The sequence below is a fragment of the Lynx rufus genome, unplaced genomic scaffold, assembly GCF_022079265.1.
Source record: "Lynx rufus isolate CCGP_SWC_20201006 ecotype Redwood Valley unplaced genomic scaffold, mLynRuf1.p SCAF_14, whole genome shotgun sequence".
Lineage (NCBI taxonomy): Eukaryota > Metazoa > Chordata > Mammalia > Carnivora > Felidae > Lynx > Lynx rufus.
In genome coordinates, this window is record NW_025814828.1 from 11,656,726 (window position 1) to 11,682,179 (window position 25,454).

The 25,454-nt window shown below is 45.7% G+C and overlaps 1 protein-coding gene across 3 annotated transcripts; it reads right to left on the reverse strand.

Moving 5' to 3' along the window:
• Positions 1-147: 147 nt before the first annotated feature.
• Positions 148-24,400, reverse strand: ASB11 (ankyrin repeat and SOCS box containing 11). 3 transcript variants are annotated; one of them, XM_047076362.1, is made up of 7 exons: positions 24,220-24,400; positions 15,529-15,608; positions 12,106-12,162; positions 8,833-8,983; positions 4,469-4,603; positions 3,253-3,444; positions 148-272 (listed from the first exon to the last, which is right to left on the reverse strand). In XM_047076362.1, exons 1-7 carry the CDS (start codon positions 24,398-24,400, stop codon positions 148-150), a joined length of 921 nt encoding a protein of 306 aa, XP_046932318.1. The 3 variants fall into 3 exon arrangements, with proteins under 3 accessions (XP_046932318.1, XP_046932317.1, XP_046932319.1); XM_047076361.1 differs by having other exon boundaries at positions 12,106-12,213; XM_047076363.1 differs by lacking the exon at positions 24,220-24,400 and adding an exon at positions 23,228-23,345 and having other exon boundaries at positions 12,106-12,213.
• Positions 24,401-25,454: the final 1,054 nt, after the last annotated feature.

The window sequence follows — 25,454 nt, forward strand, 5'->3', positions numbered from 1 at the left end:
GTTCTGGTTCTTCGGGGACCAACACTAGCTGATTCTGCTCATTGGAAGGTACTCAGAGCCTAGCCACCGGGTGTCTACACTAAGTACCCTGGGTACAGCAGGCAGTAGCCTGCTCATTTCCAAGTACCTTCCCAAGGCCAGCTGGGACTACCGGTATAGCAGGAATCTTTCCAGCAGCTCCGGCAGATGCAGCTCACGGATGGTTTGACGACACGCTCGGCCCAAGCACTTCCGGACACACAGGCGACAGAGCTGGGAGAGAGCAGGCGGGCCTGGGGAAGAAGTTACAATGTGTGAAGTTCATGGTGGTGGGGCTGGGGGAGAAGGGGAGACCAGAGGACCGGAAGAGGCCGAAATGCTCCACAAGCTGGCTCCGCGCACGGATCGTAGAGCGATATAGCAGACGCTAAATACACACAGGGATCCCGGTGTGCCCCTCTGGGCGGCGACATGTTTGGGTGAGCCCTCCAAAGGTGAGCGTGTTAGCGATGGTGGGGAATGAGGCTAAGCAGAGGCAAGTCAGGAATGAAGCGTGAGGCCTCAAGGGAACGCGCCTCATTCACGTATCGCACGCGCCAACAAACGGGATAATACTAGCCAAGGAGAACCAAGCGAGGGACAGCTGCCAGGAGGGCATAAAGGCCTGTAAGGTCACAGAGGCCTCCCGGACCTCCTGGCTCTGGCTGCCCGTGAGGTGGTGCTGGCTGGGTCCCAAGTCACTTTCGGAAGGGCCCTCCATTCACACAAGGCTCCCAGCTCCATGAAGGATCTAGAGAAAGGACCCAACTCACTTAACCCCCATTATATCCCAAACCTCAGTCTCAAAGGGGCTCACGGAGTCATCACGCCCATGGCTTTGCGTGGCTGAAGGAAAGTAACGAGAGCCCCAGGTATGGCTGAATAGGACGAATGAGGCTTTGGCTGGAACGCTAGTTATACAGAGGCATTTGTAATGTCCTAGTGCTCCCTAGCCTCACTGTATCAGGAAAGATCCCTTCAAGTAGACCTGTGTGATTACCGGACTGCATAAAGTTGTCCTTCTCAAGACAATCCTACTGTAACAGGATCTTGCCACCCATGAGAAATGGGGCACTGCATATGCAAATAGCCAGATAACACCTGAATTGAGGTTTCTAAGGAGGATCTATGTGACAGAGCACATAAGTGCCCTTCGTTAAAATCTTGGGAAGCGCGAGTGGAAAGCATCTCCACCTGTCACCCAACCGAAGCTCCTCTGGAAAACAGTAACGCAGACAAATCGTCCAGCGTGCCTAGAGAAGGTCAGATACCAGAGTGAACTGTGACACAGCTGGTGTCCATCCTTCCAGACCAACAGCTGTACTTGTGACGACAGAAGACAGAAGCACCTGCTTAGAACGAATCTAAATCCTGGACCTGGAAACATCTTTGACGGAAGAAAAGAGGAAATGTGGCAATTGCCATAAACCATATTCTCGGCTAACAGTTGGAAAGGACCTGGCATTTCCAAACTGGGAGCCGGTAAGGAAGATCAGAGTTCTTCAAGTGGAGATTCAAATAAAAGAGCAACCATTAATGACATAGACTATTGGGAATAATCTAGACCAGTGCTACTCAAAGTGTGGCCTCAGTTCAACAGCACTACCTGGGAACCCAGTGGGTGTATAGAGTCTAGGCCCCATCCCAGACCTCCTGAACCCAAATCTGCATTCTAATTAGATCACCAGGTGATTCGTACTCATGGTAGAACTTAAGAAGCACTGACCGAGGGACATCTGGGTGGCTCAGTCGGTTAAGTGTCCGACTTTGGCTCAGGTCATGGTCATGCAGTCCGTGGGTTCGAGCCCCGCATTGGGCTCTGTGCTGATGGCTCGGAGCCTGGAGCCTGCTTTGGATTCTGTGTCTCCCTCTCTCTCTCTCTGCCCCTCCCCTGCTTGTGCTCTCGCTCTCTCTCAAAAGGAAACATTTAAAAAATTTTTTAAAAAAGAAGCACTGACCTAGAAAGCATTCCTGAGATGACTGAACCGAGCATTCCACTTGGAAGGTATAGAAGACACGAGGGTGGTTTCATGAAGTGGAACTGGTGAGTAAAATAAAACCCTTCTCGACCAGAAAGCGTTTCAGAAGGTTCAGCGCGGGGCCATCATAACACTGAGCGCATGTTCTGGAGTCAGACTGCTTGGCTGGGGTCCTACTTCTCCTTAGCAGTCACATGACCCTCTGCAAGCCAGTATCTTTATGCTCTCTTGTCCTATCTTCAGCCGGGACAGCACCAGCTACTGCAAAGTGCTCGCGGCTTTAAAGTTTTCAGAATTCAGGGAGATTAATCCAGGTTTCAAATGTTTTAGCTCAGCGCCTAACACGTGTAAAACTGAATAATGACTATCACTGTTTTTAAGTTTATTTATTCTGAGAGAGAGTGAGAGACAGAGAGAACGAGCAGGGGAGGGGCAGAGAGGGAGGGAAAGAGAGAATCCCAAGCAGGCTCTGCACTGTCAGCATAGAGCCCGACGCGGGGCTCGATCCCACAAACCGTGAGATCGTGACCTGAGCCGGAACCAACAGTCAGGTGCTTAACTGACCGAGCCACCCAGGTGCCCCTTATTACCATTACCTTTAATAGTCTCCCAAGCATACAAATGATCAGTACAGGCTTGGACAATGTTCTCTTTCTGTATAGACTTAGCATGACTGACTTCTGAATTTGGAATGCAGAGCCTCTTAGAGACCCGCCTGGTCTCCTCGGGCACCTGTAGCTCCACTGGCCCACGGTGGAAAGGGGAGTGAGGCAATGGGGGGCACAGATCCGCCTGTTCCCTGATCTCGAGGGCAGGCAATCGACTCGGCCACCCAGTCCAGTGTCTGAAATACACACCCCGTGTCCAGCCTACAGCCTCTAACTCAAGTATTGCTAGCTTCCGCTGACAAATATTTCTCCAAATACGACAAAGCAGGGTCTTGGTCCACTCCGCTGGGCACTTATTCCAAGCCAGATGCGGCAGTTCACCTTTTCGTGGTGAAAAGAGTTCTCGGAGTATTTTCTCATCACGGAAAATACACAGCAACCTCCCGGTTGCATAAATGCCCTTCCGTTACAAGTGAACACATACGCCTACCGAATCCCATCTCGGCGACGCCAGCGACGCCTGCTGCCTCCCACATGCCACTCCCAAGGAAAAAGAGAAAAGAGGTAAGGAAGTCTGGAGATAAGACAGGGAGGGGAGACAGCGGATGCGCTTCCGGGAGAGAACTGGACACCCAGCCCTTCGTTACCTTCCCGGAGCAGGAGGGCCTGCTCCACGCCGCTTTTCGGAGCCGCCAGATCCAACGCACTTTTCCCCTCGGCATTTCTGCACTTCAGGGGAGCCCCATAGTCCGCTAGCAGGTGGACGACTTCCACGCTGGACTGCCTCGCAGCGGCGTGGAGCGGGGTGTCCAGACTCTGGCCGCGGTCCACGCTGGCTCCTTGAGAAAGCAAATGACACGAGTCAACGCTGAACGTTGACGTGGGAATACGACGGGCCTAAAATACAGCAGCTGTGGAGGAAAGCATCTTGAATGTCATGACATGCTGGGCCAATCTTGGAAAATGTCTGACCCAAGCCTAGAGCCTCAGCAGTGGCTACTGAAACTGTTTCAAAGGATCTGGGTGAGAAGAGTGAAGAGAGACATTTTTAGGCACTTAAAATACGTTCCTTGCTTTTCCATACGAACCGTGCGACAGACAAAATGAAATACCTGCAGCGCCTTTTACGGAGAATTATTTTGTTTTTTGGCGAAGGATAAAGTTAAGATTATTTGGCACTTATGTTATTCCGGGCTCCAACAAAAAGATTTCTGAACTACGACAGGGAGTAGTAAATGATAGGGGATGAAAAAGACAAAAAAAAAAAAAAATCTTGGAGATAAAAATTCTTATTTAAAAGTTCTTAGTACAGCCTCTAATGTCAGCGGTGAAGTTTGGGGAATCTTTAATCAAGTAATAGTTTCAAGACATTTTACTTTCCCCCCCCCCCCCGGACTCCCAGTGTCTGTATATCCTCCTGATAACCACACCTAGGTCTCCCTCTGAGGAACCATCCCCTGGGATTCCCGGCTCACGTGTTTCCAGGGAAGCCCGACAACTACAGGGTAGACTGAAATCTAAGCCAGTCAGCGTACTGTAATTCCTTTGGCCGCCATGATTGGTTCAGAGATGGGCAGGTGACTCAAAAAGAGCCAACGCAATAAAATTCTTTTTTTCCCACTAGGACTCATGGGAAAGAGACTCTTGCTCTCTCTTGAAACCACCAAAGAGAACCATACCAGGTAAATGGAGCCAATACCCAAGGAAGTGGACACTCATTTCTCTGGAAAAGTTCTGTTTTAAACATTCAAACGGCAAATACTGTCAGAAGTTTGTCCAGCCTGACAAGAACTTAGTCTTTAAAGCCATGGAAAACCAACAAGGTTAATAGGTTCTTCTCATAAAAAGATTTCTGGAAGTTACCTAATTCTAGAAGTTTCTTCACACAGTCTACCCTCTGGTAGGTGCAGGCCACATACAGGGGAGTTCCAAGCTGGGGCACTTCTTGGTCAATGTTAACGTTATTTGCCAGAAGAATCTCCATGCACTCTCTATGACCTGGTGGCACAAAAGACAACCTTACTCAAGTAAGGGAAATATTGACTATTTACAGAACTACAGAAGTGCTTACCTGGAATGGGCTTTAGAAAAAACCTAGCCCAGGGGCGCCTAGGTGGCTCAGTCCATTGAGCGTCCGACTTCGGCTCAGGTCATGACCTCACGGTTTGTGGGTTCGAGCCCCGCGTCGGGCTCTGTGCTGACAGCTCAGAACCTGGAGCTTTCTTTGGATTCTGTGTCTCCTCTCTCTGCCCCTCCCCTACTTGCACGTGTTCGCTCGCTCTCTCTCTCAAAAATAAACATTAAAGAAGAAAGAAGGAAAGAAAGAAAGAAAGAAAGAAAGAAAGAAAGAAAGAAAGAAAGCAAGCCTAGCCGGGTGGGTACCTGGGTGGCTCAGTGGGTTAAGCGTCTCTTGATTTCAGCTCAGGTCATGATCTCACGATTCGTGAGATTGAGCCCCACATCGGGCTCTGTGCTGTCAGCTCAGAGTCTATTTGACATCCTCTCTCTCGCTCCCTCTCTCTCTCTGCCCCTCCCTCGTGCTCCCTCTCTCTCTCAAAAATAAATAAGTGTAAAAAGAAAAAGAAAGAAACTAGATATTTTTTTTTTAGGCAGAAAAAAAATATCTTTTTGGAAATCTTAGAAAAGTCCAAAATAAAGACCATTAAAGAGAAAAGAATGCCCATACGTCCCCAGTTCAACTCCTCTTTGCAGCCCTTACAGTGCCTCCATCTAAACTACGGGCTCCAGGGAGCACAGCTGGAATCATTCTTCATGGTGAAGCCACCAGTTTACAAACAGAGGCTGCGAGACGCACAGGGGTCAACGGCCCACAAAAGCCAGTGCTCAAATCCAAGGCCCGTGTACGGCTGCACCTCCTTATTCTGGTTAACCTGGAAGACACCTATGAGAATATGTAAAGCCCCAACTATAGAGTATACGTGTAACTGCACTTTCAAATTCAGGGCTTAACAACAACTACATAAACAAGCATTCTCCTCGGAGAGGCTGCCCAACGAATAGACTCGAGTGGACCAGATGGACTTGACAGATATATTTAGAACTGTGCATCCCAAAGCGACAGAATATACTTTCTTCTCGAGTGCACATGGAACATTCTCCAAGATAGATCACATACTGGGTCACAAAACAGCCCTTCATAAGTATAAAAGAATTGAGATCATACCATGCACGCTTTCAGACCACAGCGTTATGAAACCTGAAATCAACCACAGGAAAAAGTCTGCAAACCTCCAAAAGCGTGGAGGTTAAAGAACACCCTACTGAAGAATGAATGGGTCAAACCAGGCAAGTAGAGAAGAAATTTAAAAATATATGGAAACATGGGGCGCCTGGGTGGCTCAGTTGGTTAAGCGTCTGACTTCAGCTCAGGTCACAATCTCACGGTCCGAGAGTTCGAGCCCCGCATCGGGCTCTGGGCTGATGGCTCAGAGCCTGGAGCCTGCTTCCAATTCTGTGTCTCCCTCTCTCTCTGCCCCTCCCCTATTCATGCTCTGTCTCTCTCTGTCTCAAAAATAAATAAACATTAAAAAAAAATTAAAAAAAAATATATGGAAACAAATGAAAATGGAAATACACAATCCAAACGCTTTGGGATGCAGCAAAGGCAGTCCTGAGAGGAAAATACATTGCAATCCAGGCCTATCTCAAGAAACAAGAAAAATCCCAAATACAAAATCTAACAGCACGCCTAAAGGAAATAGAAGCAGAACAGCAAACACCCCAAACCCAGCAGAAGAGAAATAATAAAGATTAGAGCAGAAATAAACAATATAGAATCTAAAAAACTATAGAGCAGATCAACGAAACCAAGAGTTGGTTTTTTGAAAAAATAAACAAAATTGATAAACCTCTAGCCAGGCTCCTTAAAAAGAAAAGGGAGATGACCCAAATAGATAAAATCATGAATGAAATGGAATTATTACAATCAATCCTTCAGAAATACAAGCAATTATCGGGGAATATTATGAAAAATTATATGCCAACAAACTGGACAACCTGGAAGAAATGGACAAATTCCTAAGCACCCACACGCTTCCAAAACTCAAACAGGAAGAAATAGAAAGCTTGAACAGACCCATAACCAGCGAAGAAATTGAATCAGTTATCAAAAATCTCCCAACAAATAAGAGTCCAGGACCAGATGGCTTCCCAGGGGAGTTCTACCAGACGTTTAAAGCAGAGATAATACCTATCCTTCTCAAGCTCTTCCAAAAAATAGAAAGGGAAGGAAAACTTCCAGACTCATTCTATGAAGCCAGCATTACTTTGATTCCTAAACCAGAGAGAGACCCAGCAAAAAAAGAGAACTACAGGCCAATATCCCTGATGAATATGGATGTAAAAATTCTCTAATAAACATTTTAAAATAATTCCTGTCCAAGGGTGCCTTGGTTTCAGCTCAGGTAATGATCTCACAGTTCATGGGTTCAAACCCCACATCGGGCTCCATGCTGACAGCGTGAAGCCTGCCTGGGATTCTCTCTCACTCTCACTCTCTCTCTCTCTCTCTCTCTCTCTCTCTGCCCCTCCCCCACTCACATGCTCTCTCAAAATAAATAAACTTAAAATAAAAAAATAATTCCTGTCCTTTTACTTTTGTTTTTCTTTTTCTTTGCGGAAGAAACTGAGCCTGGTCTGAGTTAAATTTAAGTACTCACAGAAGTTTTAAAAAATTAATATATAAATGATGGACACTAATATAACAGTATCTAAAATAATGAATTTGCTATTTTCTCTTCCATTCTGTGGATGTTGGTTCCTAACATGCTTTTAGATACAGGAAAAAAAAATATGTAGAGACACATGAATTCATGTATTTATAAGTATGTATGTATTCTGTAGGTCCATAGATACCAAACACCCCAACATAAAACCATCCACGAATTAAATAATTCAAACCATTCCCAATATGTATCCATTTTTAAATGTTTGGATGGAAATGCAAATATCAGATTAATTTTCACTTCAAATCAATAGTAAAATAATTTTTTAAACTTTTAGATCAATCATTTCCAAAGGAGACCATTTTCCTTCAACTTAAAGGATCTACTTGAAGTTTGGGAAATGACCAACCTCGGTTATTAATCAATAGATGTTTATGAAATATGTATAAGACATCAAAACCATGGATACATTGAGATTTAGGTCTTTTGTTGCATTTCAAGTAATCCATAAACAAAGGGGGCAAAAAGACAAAAAGAAAACCAGACTCAAATACAGAGAACACACTGATGATTACGGGGGGGGGGGGGGGAGGGGGGCGGGAAGAGGTGAAGGCAATCAGGAGTAACACTGAGTAATGCACAGAATTGTTAACTCATTATATTGTACGCCTGAAACTAACAGAACATTGTACGCTAATTAGACTTCAATTGTTAAAGAAATGGAACAAAAATAAAAGCAGAGAAAAAAAGTAGTCCGCTGCAAAAAAAAAACAAAAACCAAGTGACATATTTAATAACCTGGGGCAAATCTTTCACTATTGCCTTTTGAAATGAAGACTTTCATCCCGAATTAGACCCGCAAAGATCACTGTTCTACAGCATTCTAACTTCCCCACTGTATTTCTGATCTCAATATAAGAGAATAACTCCACCAGTGGGTGACAGAAATGCTGCTCTGTCAGTGTGACCTTTGACAAATGGCCTTGACCTTTCAAAGGTGTCTTCTTGTTCTGTCTAGCCAATGCATCAAGTTTTTAAAGACCTCGATTTTACTCTTTTCCCTCATTTCAAAAGTAACTGAGAACACGGGAAGCTAGAATCAACCTGAAGGTTTCTAATGCGATGCTTTTTAAAGTTGCAACCTTTTTTCAATACCTAATGACCTTGAAGTCAGCAGCTCGTCTAGAGTATACTGCTGGTTGTGGGCAGTTATGTTGAATCGTCCATTAGGGACACCATCAGCCTTGGCTTTCAGACACTTTCATAATTTATTTTAGTGCCTGATGTTTTATGGGCTTTGGGAAATGAGCCGCTCTTTCCTACTAAAGACAAGACATACGCAACGTACGACTCATGGAAGTCACCCCTGCAGTCGGAGCCACCAAAACACCAGCAAAGAGTTTCCAGAGGGGCCTGCCGAGAGACCGACTCCCTAGGAAATGCGACATGGCAGACCGAAAGGGCGTGGCGAACACTATACCTCTGATTTGCGCAGATCGGAGCGAGCCCACCAGTTGGTGTGCATTGTGACGGCCGACTCACCTCTCTTCACTGCCTCGTGGATGGGTGAAGCCAAGTGCGCCTCCAGCTGGGCCTTGGCTCCAAACTCCAGCAGCACGTGGACGCACGCAGCACTGCCGCTCCGGCACGCGTTGAAGAGGGGCGTGGCTCCGTGGACCGTCACTCCGTTGACCTAACGATGAGCGAAGAGGCCCAGAGGATTTGCGATTTTTCTCTCACCGTTGCCAAGTGTTTATTCCTATGCATCTGCCTGGAGAAATTTCCCATGCTGGTGGATGAGCGAGGGAACTCTACATCACTACGGTACCATGTTTTTTAGATGCCAGCAATCTGTCAACTCTCACCTACAAATAATATCCCAAGTGGGACAAAATGGGACAGAGCTTTTCAAATGTATGCATGGGTATTCCAGAGCTTCTTACGAGCCTCCTAACCATGGAGGAGGGGGGGCCCGTTTGGTGGTTAGGAGCATGGCCGCTGGTACCATTAGCTTGGGTTCAAATCCCAGCGTTCTCTCTTCTATTTGTTCAGAAGCCTCGGTCGGGTTATTACCTTTCTGTGCCTCAGTTTCCTTACCTGTAAAATGAGGATCATTAAAGACTCTGCCTCATGAAGTTATTGGGTGCATCAAGTGAGTCACCACATGTTAAACACTAAGAACACTGCCTGGTGCCCGGTGAGCGTTTAGTAAACATTTGCAACGACAGTTATTTTCATTGGCCGTTCCTACGGAGCTGACTCCCCACCCCAATCATGAACCAATGGGGTGGGCACCGAAAGTACTGGAGAAGCCAGGTCCCCAAATCTGCGCTTGCAAAAAATCTCCTCAGCAATTTCCCCGCAGTTCTGTCCGTCTTGCCACAAGTTCTCTTACTGGTCTGCTCTAGTCCGTACCGATTGCGTGTGCCAGCAGTGACTCCTAAAGAGATCACGATCAAGCCAAAGGCACAAAGAAAAGAGCCATCAACATGGGGTCTCCAACCACCCTGGGTGCCTTCTAGGGATGCGGGAGGCACCTGAGAAGCAACACAGCTGGAGGGCATCTTTGGGTATTAGCAATAGATTGGCCAGGACATCAGGGGACCAAGGCCTTCCGGTGGCGAGGCTCTTGCCTCAACAACTGAGGATGCAGGCATGTGAGAATCAGGATCCCAAATTTTCTGGTCTCAGAAACAAACAAAAAAGCTCCCTCTCCACAGTTCCAGGGTAGCCCCCATTATATTGGAAAGTGAAGGAGGAGAGGCTAAGGTGGCGGCGACAGACAAGGACAGGGGAGGTAGTGTGCAAATTCATACAGCCTAGGGATTTTCTAACCTATTTACATTTGTACTGAAAAAATATTTGGTGGGACTGGTTCGATTTGTTGTTACTGAGAATCATCCTCATCCTCAGTCCCGAAGTCTTCTAATTTGATTTCCTCAGTTTCTCAGGTCAGGGCAGCAAACATTTATTGAGCACCTATTAGGTGCCAGTGTTTCAGAAACAAAGGCGAGTAAGGCAACTTGCGTCTCCTGAACAGGGTGAATTCTATCAGGGAAGACAAACACAGAAAGAGATCATTTTGAAACAATAATAAATGCTTGGGGCGCCTGGGTGGCTCAGTCAGTTAAGCGTCTGACTTCAGCCCAGGTCAAGATCTCTCCATCTGGGAGTTCGAGCCCCGCACCGGGCCCTGTGCTGACAGCTCAGAGCCTGGAGCCTGCTTCGGATTCTGTGTCTCCCTCTCTCTGCCCCTCCCCCACTTGTTCCCTCTGTCTCTCTCTCAAATAAACATTAAAAATGTTTTAAAAAATAATAAATGCTTTCGAGCACCACAGGAGCAAGGCAAAAGAGAGTACAGACTTGAGAAATACTGAGGAAGCAAAATTAGCAGGATGTGGTGATTAATTAGTCAGGGAGATGGGAGAAGTAGGATGATCCCAGGTCTGGAACGGGGGAACGCAGGAATGTGTTTCACCTGGCCTCTGAGACCGGGCTGCAAGGGGAGCCCGTCCCCCGGGGAAGGACATCAGAAGCACAAGTTTCAGATGCACGGAGTTTGAGGCACCCACGGGCCTGCCAAGTTTGAGGAATTTCCTACTGATTGACCAACTCTCTTTTATTCCTTGTCTCCTTCTGATTTAAATGTTAAATAACACAATCTTCATCGACTGTTTCCTCAAAAGATGGCCAAACACAAGGGACTGCGTCTGACTCTTTTTTTTTTTTGTCTCCCACAAAAACTCCCAGAGTTGTACCAGCACACACTCCTTCACAACCCGATGTGGTTTGCTATCTCCCGCCAACGGAAGGAAACGGCCCTCACCCAGCCTCACCCCGTCACTACATGTGAGTTGACTACGCAGTAACTTCAGGAAGCACCACCGCATAAAAGCACACGACCACTGTGGCATCGGGAAAATCACCTTGCCCAAGAAAGGCTTTTATATTCAGTTCGACATAGAGAGACCCAACTTCCATATAAAATGCAAAGAACAGCTTCAGTTAAGCACCTAAAAACATTGCAGCTCGTGAAACAACACGAGGACTGAGTTAAAAAGTGGAAATTAGCAACAAAATGGTATCTGGCAACTAAATGAATGTCACCGAGATTTTCAAAAGTTGTAATTTCACAGTTCTGTTCTGATATCTATTACACACAGCACCTCAGCCACTCATGCTTGAAATAAGGATACTGGGGGGTGTATGGCATTGTTGAGTCACTATATTGTACACCTGAAACTAATAAAACACTGTATGTTAACTATACCAGAGTTAAAAACGATAATTTAAAACTAAAATAAACATAAAAAGAGAAAAAGATACATAAGGATAGAATTTTAAAATAAGATAAAATTAATTCTGTCGGGTTTTTTCAATGTATTACTTATTAAAAGCTTATTTAATTTGATGATTTTGCTCAATAAAAATAGTCGGTTTACGGTGTTGAATTAAGAGCGTTTTTGTTGTCGCTCTTTTAAATTGTACTCTTTCTCATGTTTCACAGTCCATTTCCCGAGATCGGTTTCAGAGAACTCTAGTTTGAGTTGATCTTTTGAAACTCAGCAGGGCAATTTTCAAGGATTCCTGTGAATTACCTCATTAGAATGCTCGCCCACGGGCACAGAGGCTGAAGAGGGGAGTGACCAACCGTGTCTCAGGAATGCGCACGCGGACAGGGCCAGACCTGTCTACACCGCCAGTGGGTGCACAGTCTGGAGGGTAGCGTCTGTTTAGACCCTAGCAGGTGCACCTGGGCAGACAGGGCTGCGGGAGGGGGCGGCGGGGGGCGGCGGGGGGAGGGGCGGTACTCACGTGTGCGCCCTTTTCCAATAAGGCTTTAGCGCAGGCCACGTGACCTCCGAGGCACGCCTCGTGGAGCGAAGAGACCCGGTTAATTGTCACGAGGTTCACGTTGACACCCTAGAATTTGGAGAGAAGGGTTCGAGGCTGCATTAGCAATGCCGGCGACTCCCGGACTTCAGAGGCCGGAGTCCAGCAGACAGCGCTCCGGCATTCGTACGCCGTAGTAGCAGCACTGCTCTTGACCGCAACTCCAGGGCATGGAGAGGCCTCTGCAGTACCAGGGTCCGGGGCCAGCGGCTTCTCCTTACCCAGTCCCAGCACGCCCCCCCTCCTCTTATGCCTTGTCTTGGAGTCCATGTGACAGATGGGCATGATCAGCCCCGCTGCTGGCCGACTCTGACTTCGTGCCCTGATTTTCACAACTTGGCCCTGACTATCCCCCCTACCCATGATTACCACTTTCTGTGAAAGCAGGAGGTCCCTCTCAGCTTTTCTGAACTGAGTTCTGCTTCTGATTTCCTGCCTCCTAACCGACCCACTGAAAACTTCCGAAACCTAGTGCATGACCCTGAACCCCAAACGCCAACCTGAGTTCCCACGGCCTCCCGCCCCACGTCCCTGGGGCTGGCGGCATCCCTGCTGTGGCCAGCAGCTGGGACTTGCCACTATTGCCCTGTCCCTTCCTCTTAGGGCCTCTCTGTACCTCGTTGGTCCCATCCATTCTCATGCCCTGAATATGATGTCATTACTCTAGAGCTGTGCTGTATATTTCAATTTGGGTATTTAATACAATTAGGAAAATCTCCCTGTGTATTATTTCCCTTTAAGAAAAGAAAAACAGGCTAGCCCACAAGGTGGCAGCAGTGTACTAGGAAAAACAAAAAACAAAACTTCCATCTGGTGCAAAGTCAATTCCTGGATTCGTACCCATGTGATGTTGGACGGGCCTGAAAGACCGTCTAGAGTGAATCACCTTCATTGTGCACGAGAAAACAGAGAGGCAGAAAGTTCAAACTATTACTAAGACTTAAGGCTCCCCCAGCCGTCGATGCCAGCCAGCACGATAGGAGCTTCTCATCCCTGGTTTCCTGCTCTACCCCACCACACTGTATGTGAAATAAAGTAAAAAATAAAATAATACATTTTTTTACTAGTGTGTAAGGGTAAAGAAGTGTGCACGCGCTGAGAAAAAGCTCAACTCCTCTCTGAAGAGCACTCCTGACACATTTAAGCACACTGGTTTACAGAAATCAACATGCTTATGAAGTATACTTAAAAATAAAGTCGGGGGTGGGGGACACCTGGGTGGCTCAGTCGGTTGAGTGGCCCGACTCTTGATTTCAGCCCAGGTCAGGATCTCACAGTTTGTGAGTTTGAGCCCTGCTTTGGGCTCTGCGCTGACGGCACAGAGCATGCTTGGGATTCTCTCCTCTCTCTGTCCCTGCACCGCTTGCATTCTCTCTCTCTCTCTCTCTCTCTCTCTCTCTCTCTCTCTCAAAAATAAACAAACATAAAAAAATAATAAGTACTAAATACAATGTGGGATCCTGGATTGGGGCCTGGAAGAGAAAAAGGACTCTGGGAAAACTGGTGTGATCTCAATAATCTGCAGTTTAGTTAATGGTGTTAATGTTACTTATGTTTTACTAAAGTACCATGGTTATGTAATATTAGCACTAGGGGAAGTTGGGTGAAGTATAGGCATCTGGGAGCTGTCTGTACTCTCTTTGCAACTCTTCTTTATTTTTTAAAAAAAATGTTTATTTATTTTTGAGAGAGAGCACAAGCAGGGGATGGGGCAGAGAGAGAGTGGGAGACACAGAATCCGAAGCAGGCTCCAGGCTCCGAGCTGGCAGCACAGAGCCCGACGCGGGGCTCGAACCCACGAACCGTGAGATCATGACCTGGGCCGACGTCGGAAGCTTAACCGACTGAGCCACTGGGCACCCCACGACTCTTCTTTAAAATTATTCCAAAATTAAACGTTTATTAAAAAATACTACTAAAAGTGTTGAAGTGGGAGACTAAGAGGGAGGAGGTGGATGCCAGACTTTTCACTGTGTACCTTTTAGTATCACTTTAATCTTTGAACGATGTGAATATATTACATGTAAAAAATAATCAAATTTTAAAGTGCTTAGAAATAAATAAGCAAGTGATAAAAATCAAGCACAAAAGCCGTTTGATTACTACTGGCAGTACGGTTTTCCTTTTGCCTCTACTTCCTCAAGAAGTAACACAACTCATAAAAAAGAAAGCAAACAAACAAAAAAAAAGCACACCCGTGTGCACGTGTGTGCGCATGTGAAAATGGTAAGGGAGCCAGGTTCGGTGGTAGCTAGGATGTAGAAAAAAGATACAATAAATCACCTCCTCTCTACACACGCAGATTCTAAAACAATGTCAATGGAGCATGTACACTTTTGTTCATTCGTTTTACAAATATTTACTAAGCCGTTACTCATTGCTCAAGGTGCTAGGGGTACAGTCATAAATAAAATAGTCTTAATCAGTAAGACTTTAATCAATCTTCCCAAAGAGTAACATCTACCCACCTCGACCCATTGTAAATTTGCTCTTGAAATACTGTATCAGGGGAGGCGGACTCTAAGGTGGCCCCCAGCGATCCCCGATTCCTTGTACTGGCTCACTCTCTAATCCCCTCCCCTGGCGTGTGGGCTGGATCTATCGACTCACGTCTAATGAATAGAATATGGCAGAAGTGATGGGATGCCATTTTGGAGATTAGGTTATATTAAGACTTGCTTCTAAGGCACTCTCTCCCGCTCTCTCCGGGGGAAGCCAGCTGCCATTTCGTGACTCGGCCCTGTGGAGAGGCCTTTGTGACAAGGGGTTGAAGCTGGCCAACAAGCAGATGCGTGAGCTTGGAAGCGGATCCTCCCCGCTCGAGCTGTGAGGTGACCGCGACCCCAGCTGACACTCCGCTGCCTGCAAGAGACTCAGAGCCAGAACCACCTGCCAGGCTGCCCCTCGGCCCATAGAAACCGTGACAATCCGCACTCGTTGTTTTCAGCCACTGTGTTTTGAGGTCATTTGTTATGCGATAATAGCTGACTAATGCGACTTCGGGGGGGGGGGGGCCGTTGTTACCAAGGAACACTGGGAGAGCACAGGGTGAGTTAGTGCAACAAAGATTTGAAGGCACGTACCGTCACCCTCACAGGGAAACTGCCTATGGGGTAAAGGCAGGCCCGGAGGGGGAAGGAGGGCGCTGGGCGGAAGAGATGAGCCAGATTCCCAAGAAAGGAGAGGCAGGAGGGACAAACGGTTGAGCTGCAGAGAATCCATACACCGAGCCTGGCTGTGCGGGGAGCCAGATGGGGCAAGCAAGACTCCGCTTCAGTCAAAGCTCGTAAAGCATGACGCTGATGATCGCACAGGCACAAAGGTTCAAGTCTCTGGTTCACTTACTTGTGCAATTAAAGTTTTAAGGGCCAGTAAGCGCCCCTGGGCCGCAGCTTCATGAAGTGGGGATCGATCAGCCCAGCAATCTGCAACACAAATCAAGCTCAGAGTCAAGGTCTCGAGTCTTCTTCCGGGCAGCTCAGTCGTGCTGCCCACCCACCGTGAGAGGAGGTTTGGGGAAGAGGAGGGAAGCTTGGAGCACGCACCAGGCTCTTTCAGCAGCCACTTTCAGGGTGACAAGCCACTGAGTATATGGTCCATCCATTTAGTGGTGTGTGTGGAGAGGGAGCACGTAACATCTCTCTCGCTCTTTCGGCGGGGGGGGGGGGGGGGGGCGTGGTTTTAATAAGCAATAGGCTGAGTTTGAACACATATTCTCGGAGCTTGAGTCTGATAGCTCCAGACAAGGCAGAGTGAGGGGCAAAGCTGATGGACAGGCCTCTCTGCTTTCATCTTTACCCTGCCTCTTACCCTCACCTCTACCCTGAAAACGCAACAGCTTGTACCCCACGAAGGAGGCCTGAGAATCAGGGGAAATGGGTTTGCTCTCAATTCCCTAGGTAATTAATCGTCTCTCTTTCATTTAGGTGATGAGGCATATCTATTCCCATGACGCAGAATATGGCTTTTCAGATGACACAATCTTCCAAACTTTTCGGTGGGCAGTTAAGCGTGATGGCTAAGCCCAGAGCCAGCGGGGCCACAGGGCCTGGGTTCAAGTCCCACCTCGACCACGTTCTGCCAAGAAGGGCAAGTTCCTAAAATTATGTCAACATCAATTTCGTGATCTGTGAAATGGGAGTACAGTAATTTAGTACTTAGCAAGGGCTTAGGTCTCTAAGTAGGCCAATAAAGCACATCCATAATGTCAGCTACCCAAGCAATCTGTGAGTAAAAAGTACACACGCTGGGGCAGTGCCCTAAGGGGCAGCTTCAGAACAGCCTCACAAATATTTCCTTTCCTGTAATTGCTGGTCGGTAAACAAGACTGACCAGCTTCAGTGGGCATTTGCGAAGTAACCCTCTTAAAACACGCCAAAGAGCAATCACTTGTTTCGGAAGGCCTGTCCCAGTTTGTAAAATTTCAAATACGATCGTGCTCTTCATACACTGAGAAGCATGTCGTACAGTTCGGATTTCACACAAAAGGCCCATCTCATCAACCTGTTCTAGGTGATACTGATGGTGCCAAGAATCCAGGTGTTCCTCTTCCTGCAACCCGGGTGGAAACAACCCCGTCAACGCTAGGACTACGTGAATGCGAAATAGCTCAAGGCCGCAAGGACGGAGTGACTTTTCCAGCAGATGGGAACCAGGGCTATCGACATTTCAGTAGGCCCTCTTCTTAGGCTGAAACTCACTTCTTACCTTCTCGTCACCTCTGCGTTATGAAAAGGGGGAAGCCTAGAATGGACTCTACGGGGTTGGACTGAAGTTGGAGCAGTTGGTATGAAAATGTGATTTTCAACGTGTGTATTTATATTTGCACCATTGTAACAAGGTCTTGGAGAAATGGCTGATTCCAGGGCTGGGCCAGGAAAAACGTAAGATTAAGGTGGCCTCGAACACCTTGTGCCAGAAAGACAGTGAATGATGGGACATGTCAAAAAGACGCAGGAGCTGGCTCAAAGGGGCTTCCACTGGTCAAATACGGGATGCCTTCAGCATCCAAATACAAAGTGATGGTAGGAGATTATACCCTAGCAAAGCAAACAGGAATCTATAAGTACTGGCTGATAGAAATTAATATACAAATAGCAAGGAGGAAGCTCGTCCTCATAGTACGACACCGACTTGGAAATGTGGAAGAAATGGTAGAATCTGGCTCCAGTGATCTCCTCACAAAATAACTACTAGTTATAAAAGAAATACAGGCGATTTTACAGTAGCACCAAGCTGTAGACACCACCTTACCCAGCGGATCAAAGTTAACGTCAGAAGTGACGGAACAAATCGGCCCGGTGTGCCATGCCATGGAATGCAACGGGCGACATCGTGTACTATCGGAAGGAATGCGATGGGAGAAATACACCGTAGCATCTGTGATCTTCCTGCTCAAGATGCATAACCCAAATCTAATCTTGAGGACACTGTGAGCCAACTCAAATTGGGGGCCGTTCTCTAAAATAACTGGCCTGTAACTTGTTCGAGGAGGGACAGAGGAACCGTTCCACAGTGAAGAAGGCTGATGAGACACAACGTCTAAAGGCAATATCTATCCTTTTGCTCTCAAGGACGTTATTAGGAAAGTTGGGTAAATATGAATGGGGTCTCTGGGCAAAGAGAAGTGGGAATTCTTGGTACCACTCTTGGGCCTTTTCTGTCACTTCAAAATGAGTTCCAAGATTTAAAAGTGTGTGTGTGTGTGTGTGTGTGTGTGTGTGTATACACACACACATATGTAAGTTGGAACTAATTTATATACAATTAAGTATACACACACACATACATATAATCACTGGTGTTTTCGTACTCCTGATATGAATGTGCAGTGCTTTGATAAGAAAAATGGATACAAATTTTAACATGAAAAAATACTGTTTGTGTCTCCACTTGTTCCTGAGTCAGTTAAAAGCTGATGAATTTGAAAATCTCTTTGGACATTTATAATTTGCATAAGCTGGGAATCATGACATAATGAATGCATATAATCCTCGATTAGTCAGCCTTGGTTTTCTTCTAATACATCTTCACCTCATTCAATATGAACTGTGTATCAGACATGCTACAGTCTTGCCTAACCGCTCTTGGAAGTGGACCTGGGCTCTGGGGTTAGGAGGTCAGTCTTCATCCACGGACGTCACTAGAACCTTGACCCATGTGAGGAGCAAATCTACAGCCGTGGCTCTGTTATGCCCTTGTTCCAACAACAGCCAGTGAACCCGAGTCACCCGAAAGTACAGGAAGTATTTGATTCAAAAATCAGAACAAGATTTACAGTAACTAGCTATCGTGAAATTAGAATACTAACACAAAGTGGCTTTATTATTTTTAAAACTTACTTCCGAGTGGGCTGTGGGGGTCCCCTTTCCTTCTGAGCAGGAACCCTAACTCCACCTTTGTCCTCTTTCTAGTAATTTCTGTTCCTCACCAGTCCCAGAAGACCCACTCCGCACATACAACCTGGATAGATCTCGAAACCTAATGTCGAGTGAAGGAAGCCAGACACAGGAGGGCACGTGCTGTGTGATCCCTTTCCGTAACAGACAAAAGGGGGCCAAACTCACCTGGAGTCAAAAGGACCCCAAGGAGGGGTGGGGGCTGACAGGAAAAGGAACCAGTGGGGGCCATGCTGATAATATGCAGTGTCTTGCTCCGGGGAGCTGGTACCTGATCGTGCTCACTTTGTGAAAATTCATCCAGATGTTCGCTTAGAATTTGTGCCCTTGTCTGTATTTACAAAGTTCTTCCATCGAGAGATTTGAAAACGACCAGTGTACTGGTCAGTCCACTTTGGAAAGATAATCTCCTCTCCTCTACCTCCTCCGGGGGCAGGGGATGGCCCTCTCTGCCACGCCAGCAGCTGCGGACAGAAGAGCAGCGTGTCCCCATAGGTGTTCCCACCTCCTTCTTCTGGGTGCCAGCTCCCCTTGTGGTTTGGGGGTGGGGAGAAGAGAGAGGGAGGACGTCTCCCCAGGGAAGTGGAAGACGAGGCCGGTCTCGCTCGCTTGCTGCCTCAACTGCAGGTGTCACTCCTGGTCTGCGGGCTTGCCCTTCCTACCGGGGCTCCCTTCCAGGCCCCCTTCCTGTTCCTTGGCATTCGGCCCCCTCTCCTCCTGTCCCCTGTCAACGCAGCGCCCTCGGACACCCCGAGCTCCCACCCCATGTCATGGCAAGCCTACGGGGCCATATTCTTGTCCACCCAGAAAGCAGGAAGAGAGAGCAGGGCTGGGCTTCCTTCTCACCACGCCACTGCCCTCTTCCCGCTGGACAGGCCCAGCGGACAGGTCCGGAAGTTGCCCCGGCTGACTTCCAACTTGACAGGGAGGTACCAAGCTCCCCTGCTTTCAGAGGCCCCTTATCTAAACTCGTATTTCTCCTGGAGCCCCTGCCCTTGGCCTTCGAGAGAGGAGGGAAGGGAAGAGCCTCGCGTCGTGAACCGGAACACCCCAAAACGCACGGCAACCCATTTGCCCCACGTAATGAGACCTCACTTCCAGTATTGGCAGAAATAGTACCGAATTCCAAGGTTTTGTGACCCAGAACGCACCCTGCTCTGGTGTTGAGATCCCACCTAACCTCAGGGTAGGTTTCTTGGCTGGGGATCCTTCGCTCTATCCGCCATCTCTCCATACATAGCATAAAATGAATCCATTCGTATCCCCTTCGATGTAGAAATCCTCTTTGTTTCCCCACTGGAAACAAACCCACTCTCCAGGAAGCCACCTTCCCGGTCCCATTGTTTTCCAGCACTTGCGTCAAAGGGCCTAGAGTTTTTACACAAAACCCTTTCCAGCAACTCAGCCATGGTGGGTTCTCCTGCTTTCCTCTTATTCCCAACACGCAGTGTCTCGCTCTTACCGTTCTTGTTTCGCAAATTGGAGCTAATTGTGAGAAATTAAGGATTGAAGTTACTTGGCAGCTAGAGAGTTTTTCCATTCCTTTCAGGAAATATCAACTAAGCTCTCCAAATAAGTGAGCGCCTAAGTAGGACTCAACCCTTCTCTCCTAAGGCAGTCTATTTTTAGTTCTTGGGCAGACTGCCTGTGTCACGGGGCTGCAAGCACATTAGGAAGATAGTTTACTGGACAAATATGTTTACTTGTTCCTGATGAAGTGTATGGAAAATGTTCAAGTGCGTTTTCATCCCCCCCCCCCCGGTGGACTTTTTCTCAGAATATGACAGCTCCTAAAACCACACATTTCAGTAACAAAATCGGTTCCGAGGGGATACAGTTGTCTGACTGCCAAGTATTCAAGATAAAAACCTGTATTATTACTATTATTATTATTATTATTATTAAATTTTTTTTTTTGCAATTTCCCCCTTCCTGATTCTGACAAGTACTTGAGCTTACTGGTTTATTACTTTTAAAGAACCCCCTAACCAGTTATAATCTCTAGTGCACGTGGAACAATCTTTAGTCTCTTTATTCAAGTTCCAGAATCATACGAAGCAATATCTTCTCCTGTAGCACTTATCAGAGAAAACACATTCAAGAGGAACCTCAATTTTGAACCAAAATATACACAGGAGCCTAGCAGAATTAATGATTTAAGTAAAACAAAGGTAATTGGAAAAAGTCACATTATAATAAATTTCCTGAGATACCTAAAATATTAAATACGATTGAGTTAAAGTGCACACTTTCTAGAACACTCGATTCCAGTCAGGAGATGCACCATGGTCAACGAACACCTATTTGCAGGGTGTTAGAAGGTTCCTCTGAGCCCATCAGGAGCAGGAGAGCTGAGCTAAAGGTAACAGTTGGTGTGGGCACACCCCCTGCCGAGGGCTGGTTGTCCAAATTTGGGAAAGCCGGCCCGCACCTGTGACGTGTCGCCATGAAGAAGACGGCTGGGCCAAGGCTTGAGAGGACAACCAGCAAGACCGAACAAGAGTAGAAGGCTAGGTAGACGGTTTGGCAAGAAGGGACCAAAAGCAGGAAAAACCTGCTGGTAGGGGAAGGGTAGGAAAAAGGAGTCAGGGGGATGAGTCAGACAGAGGCGGGCCATCAAATCAAAGTGAGGCTTCTGAATTTAGAACAAGGACAACTCATTTTAAGCCTTAACATTTAGACCGACACGGATCTTTTAGATTTGGCTTAACATAAACATTAAAAAAAAAAAAAGAATACAACAGTTCCACAATCTCGTATCTGCAAATGTAAAATCACCCAAATTTTGAAAACCAAGTTTTTTCCCAAGTTTGATGCAAACTCCTTTGGCAGCGAAGCATGGTAAGGACTCAGGTTAAGAGATTTTTTCTTTTTAATTTGTATTTCAAAATATCCAATATAATACAGAAATAGAAATGTCAAGATGTTTGATTTGGGGAGGCGGCTCGAGGCCCGGCTGGGAGTGCCGTGTAATATACACTATAAACACTGTGTAATCTTCCTAGTAGCCCCCAAACTCCTGAATCCTGAACCACGTCTGGCCCGAGGGTTGTGAAAACCGATCATCAACCTGTATCTATACTCTATTTTTATCAAGTTTGATGACCAAGCCCTGTACTAAATACAGCTTCAATTCTGGCCAGATTGGCAAAGGCGGAAAAATCATATACCGCATCTGTCAGGAATAAGTACCTGCAGAGAGATCTGAGGGCTGAAGCTGGGCTCCAGTGATCCATCCGGTGCTCTAGATGTCGTGCCAAGGGCTAATGACAACGTTTTCAACTTAAATACGAGTGTGTGTGTGTGTGTGTGTGTGTGTATGTATGTAGATATATATATGTATACACATATATACACACACACATGTGTATATGTATATATATATGTATATGTATATGTATATATACATACACACACACATATATATATATACACACACACATTATTGACAAATCACACAAAGAAGCCTGAAAAATAAAACAGCCAACCTGGTTTAACTCAGATCTGGTAAGTTATCTACAAATGTAATAGTTTAAGCCACAAAGACATTGACCAATGTATTCCAGAATGTGAAATCCAGAAAAAAAAATCCAGAAGATTTTATAGCCCCCAAAATGATATTTAGTGAGGGATATGATGCTAGGTTTAGCTTCCAAAAGAAAGCGTGCCAGGACCTATGACAGGCTAAATAAACCCTGCCCTGGGTGAGTTTTTTTTTACTGCTCTCCCCTTGTTTCTGACAGCTCTGTTCAAGAAATTTAACCTTGGGCTGAGACTTTTCTAAGTCAATTAGCTAACTTACTGATTAAATGTCACATATTTTCCCAACAGACATCTGTCTGACCAGTGAGCAGCAAAGATAATTTCTGGTTGCACAAGATTTTGTTCTTTCTTTTTAATACATCTAGCTTGAAGAATATAGCATCTGACTGCTAACAGTGTCAAAAGAAAAAAAAACAGTTTCTGGCATGTTACGGCCTGCATTATCATAGAAAGCCTTATTTACCACATCTGGATATCCTAGCATACACACGTATGGGGGGGGATGTGTATTTGTATACACACACAGCCATCCACACACGTAGATATGTATACATAGGAAGGAAATTAAACTGAAAAATTAACATGTACTATTCTCTCCCAGTCCCTGCCTTGTTAATGATATTCAAAAGATACGTTTTTGACTTTATAACATGACATTACTTGCAAATTAAATGAGTATTATCCTACGAGCTTGAACAAATAAAGGCATTTGAGCTAAGGAATGAGTGAGCTCTATTTAAGAGATTTGTATTACAGTTCCAGACCCAGATCCAAACCATGCTTACATGGGTTTTGACTATTATAAAACCTTTTTAAGAGCGTACTGAATTAAGGACGACAAAGACAGAAACAATGCACGTGAGCAACAGGAGAAAACATTCTCAACACGCTCTTGCAATAACGACTTTGTTAGATTTGACCTCATTTAAACCATGAGGATGATGTATCTCTGAGAATACCAAAACTGTGTTACTGAAACTCTCACAAAGCCCTGTTCATATTTACATATCAAATTAGAAAATACGATTTTCAGATCACACTTAACTTGAAACTAAAGAGAAGCTTTTTTTTTTTTTTTTTTTTAACCAATCTAAGCAACGTACCTCCCTGAAATGTGTGACAAATGTAATCCCCAAAAGAAACCTCTTTCCACATTCCGGGCCTTCTGACACTTCCTGAAACTTCACGACTCTCCTCATTTCCCCCAGTTAATTGAAGCATTCTGATGCTTTATCTTTGGAGGTCTTATTTCTTGGGATACTGCTGTTATCTAGCGTCTTCAAAGTTGTCTGGCATATTGGAATCACACAGCCTAAGTCTATTTTGAAAGAGAATCCTGGGTGCAAATTGAAATGGACGCTAGATAAAGAATGATGTCATCCTGGAAACCCCTATGAACGCTAAAAATAACAGAGGGAAAATCTGAACTCTGTTTACGAATAAATTCTCCTCTCTCAAGTGACAAGCCCAGCAGCAACAAGTGTATCTGATTCATTTACTTTTGTGGCATCTCACGACAATTAAGGTGAATCATTTCTGGAGAGAAACGGAGATGAAATCCTACAAAGCAGGACAGTTTAAAACGTTTCACCCAAATGTTGGCATTTCACACGAGTAAAAGCCACGTCGTGAAGGATTTTTCCTGCCAGCGACAAGTGGCTAATCGATTCGCACTGCAAACGACAACACAAAAATATATATAGCATGCCACAGCTGCTGCTTGAAATCAGATATATTGGTCATTCTATTTCCGGAGGGGACCCGGTCTCGTTAGAATGCATTGTTAAACTTTGTTGAGAAATATTAAAGAAAATCCCCCATCAGTAATTTTTCAGGTTAGTGGAAACGAGATTTCTCCAAATACTCTTAAAAAGCCACTACCCTAGTTCCTTCTTAAATAATAACCACTAATAATAGTACTACGAACTTGCAAAAATAAAGCTGAAACTCCTTCACAAATCGGTGCTGTAGTTTCTAAAAGTACCCACACAAAGCCAAACCACGAATAAAATCCACCCTCCAGAAATATCATTCGTACGAATCATCTAGGAGGGTTTTTTTTTTAAGTGTTGAGAACACACGCGTGTGATTTTACCTGAAATTCCACCATAGATCTCTTCTGCTATCCTAGCCGCTTCTTTTCTATTTCCTTTGACGATATAGAAATGAGTTAGGAGAGCCAAAAACACTTTGATTAAAAGTTTGAAGAAAAAAAAAGTAGCAAACATTGTAACAAAAATGTTTTTAAAGCCATAGGAAACAGGACCATCTTCCATTTTGGCTTGCACTCTCTACAGGTTCTTGGTGCTGCAAAATTACACTGAGTTATAATTGGTATCATATGACATCTATTTTCAACTTTCTAGCTCTTGGTGCTCTGTTACTGAGAACTCGTGTGCACCTTCTAAGCTAACTGTGATTCGGAGGCTGCATGTGCTGACTTCCATAGCCATGTGAAATGAACTAAAGAAACTTCCTTTTAGACCTACATTCCTCAGTGCTATTTAACCAACGGGATTCCTGTCCACATCTTTTTGATCCCTCAATCCCAATTTGTGCTGCAGTATGTTGGAAGGCAGTATCGGAAAGATAAAACAAACTTGTCAGATCCCATGGTGACGAAGCGAGTTATTTGAAGTGGAAAGTACCGGCCCCAGAGCATTTCATATTCTCTTCATTCTCAGGTTTATGGGAAATAATGGCCCGATCTAAAATATGACCGGTTAAAAAAAGGCCATTTACTCTAAGGCGGTACTTAACAAAAGGCTCATCTCGGATGCCTGTCCAAGTGGATGTGTCGGATTGAAAGCATTAGACCACTTGCCAGAATAGGGGCATCTGTGACAAGGTCTGCCGGCAAAGCTCATCATTCATTTCCCGTTTCAAGTGTCAGTAAAGGTGGTACCTCGTACTGGAATACGCGGGCTCTCCTTGATCACGGGAGAGTTACAGGGAAATGGAGAAAGAAGATACCCCAGGTTCTGGGTGAATTACCCAAAGAGTCTACGAATCGATACCCTCTGCCAACGGACAATATTCTCTTGTAACCCCTAACTCTTCCACACACATCGATGGGCCGATATGAAGGAAAGAGACTTATTTTTAATTTCCCTCCCCTACCAAAAAGGGATGGGGAAAATCTACGTCTCCTCTTTCATTCCTGGCTATCTTAGATTTTCAAAATCTCTACAAACTATTGAAAAAGGCAGGCCAAAAAAAATTTAAGAGCAGACTCAGTAAGTCTTATTTGATAAATGCTTTATGCAAAAGATACGGGGAGTTTCTCGTAGCGCTCGGGCACATGAGAATGGCTACCTAGGCGACAAACGT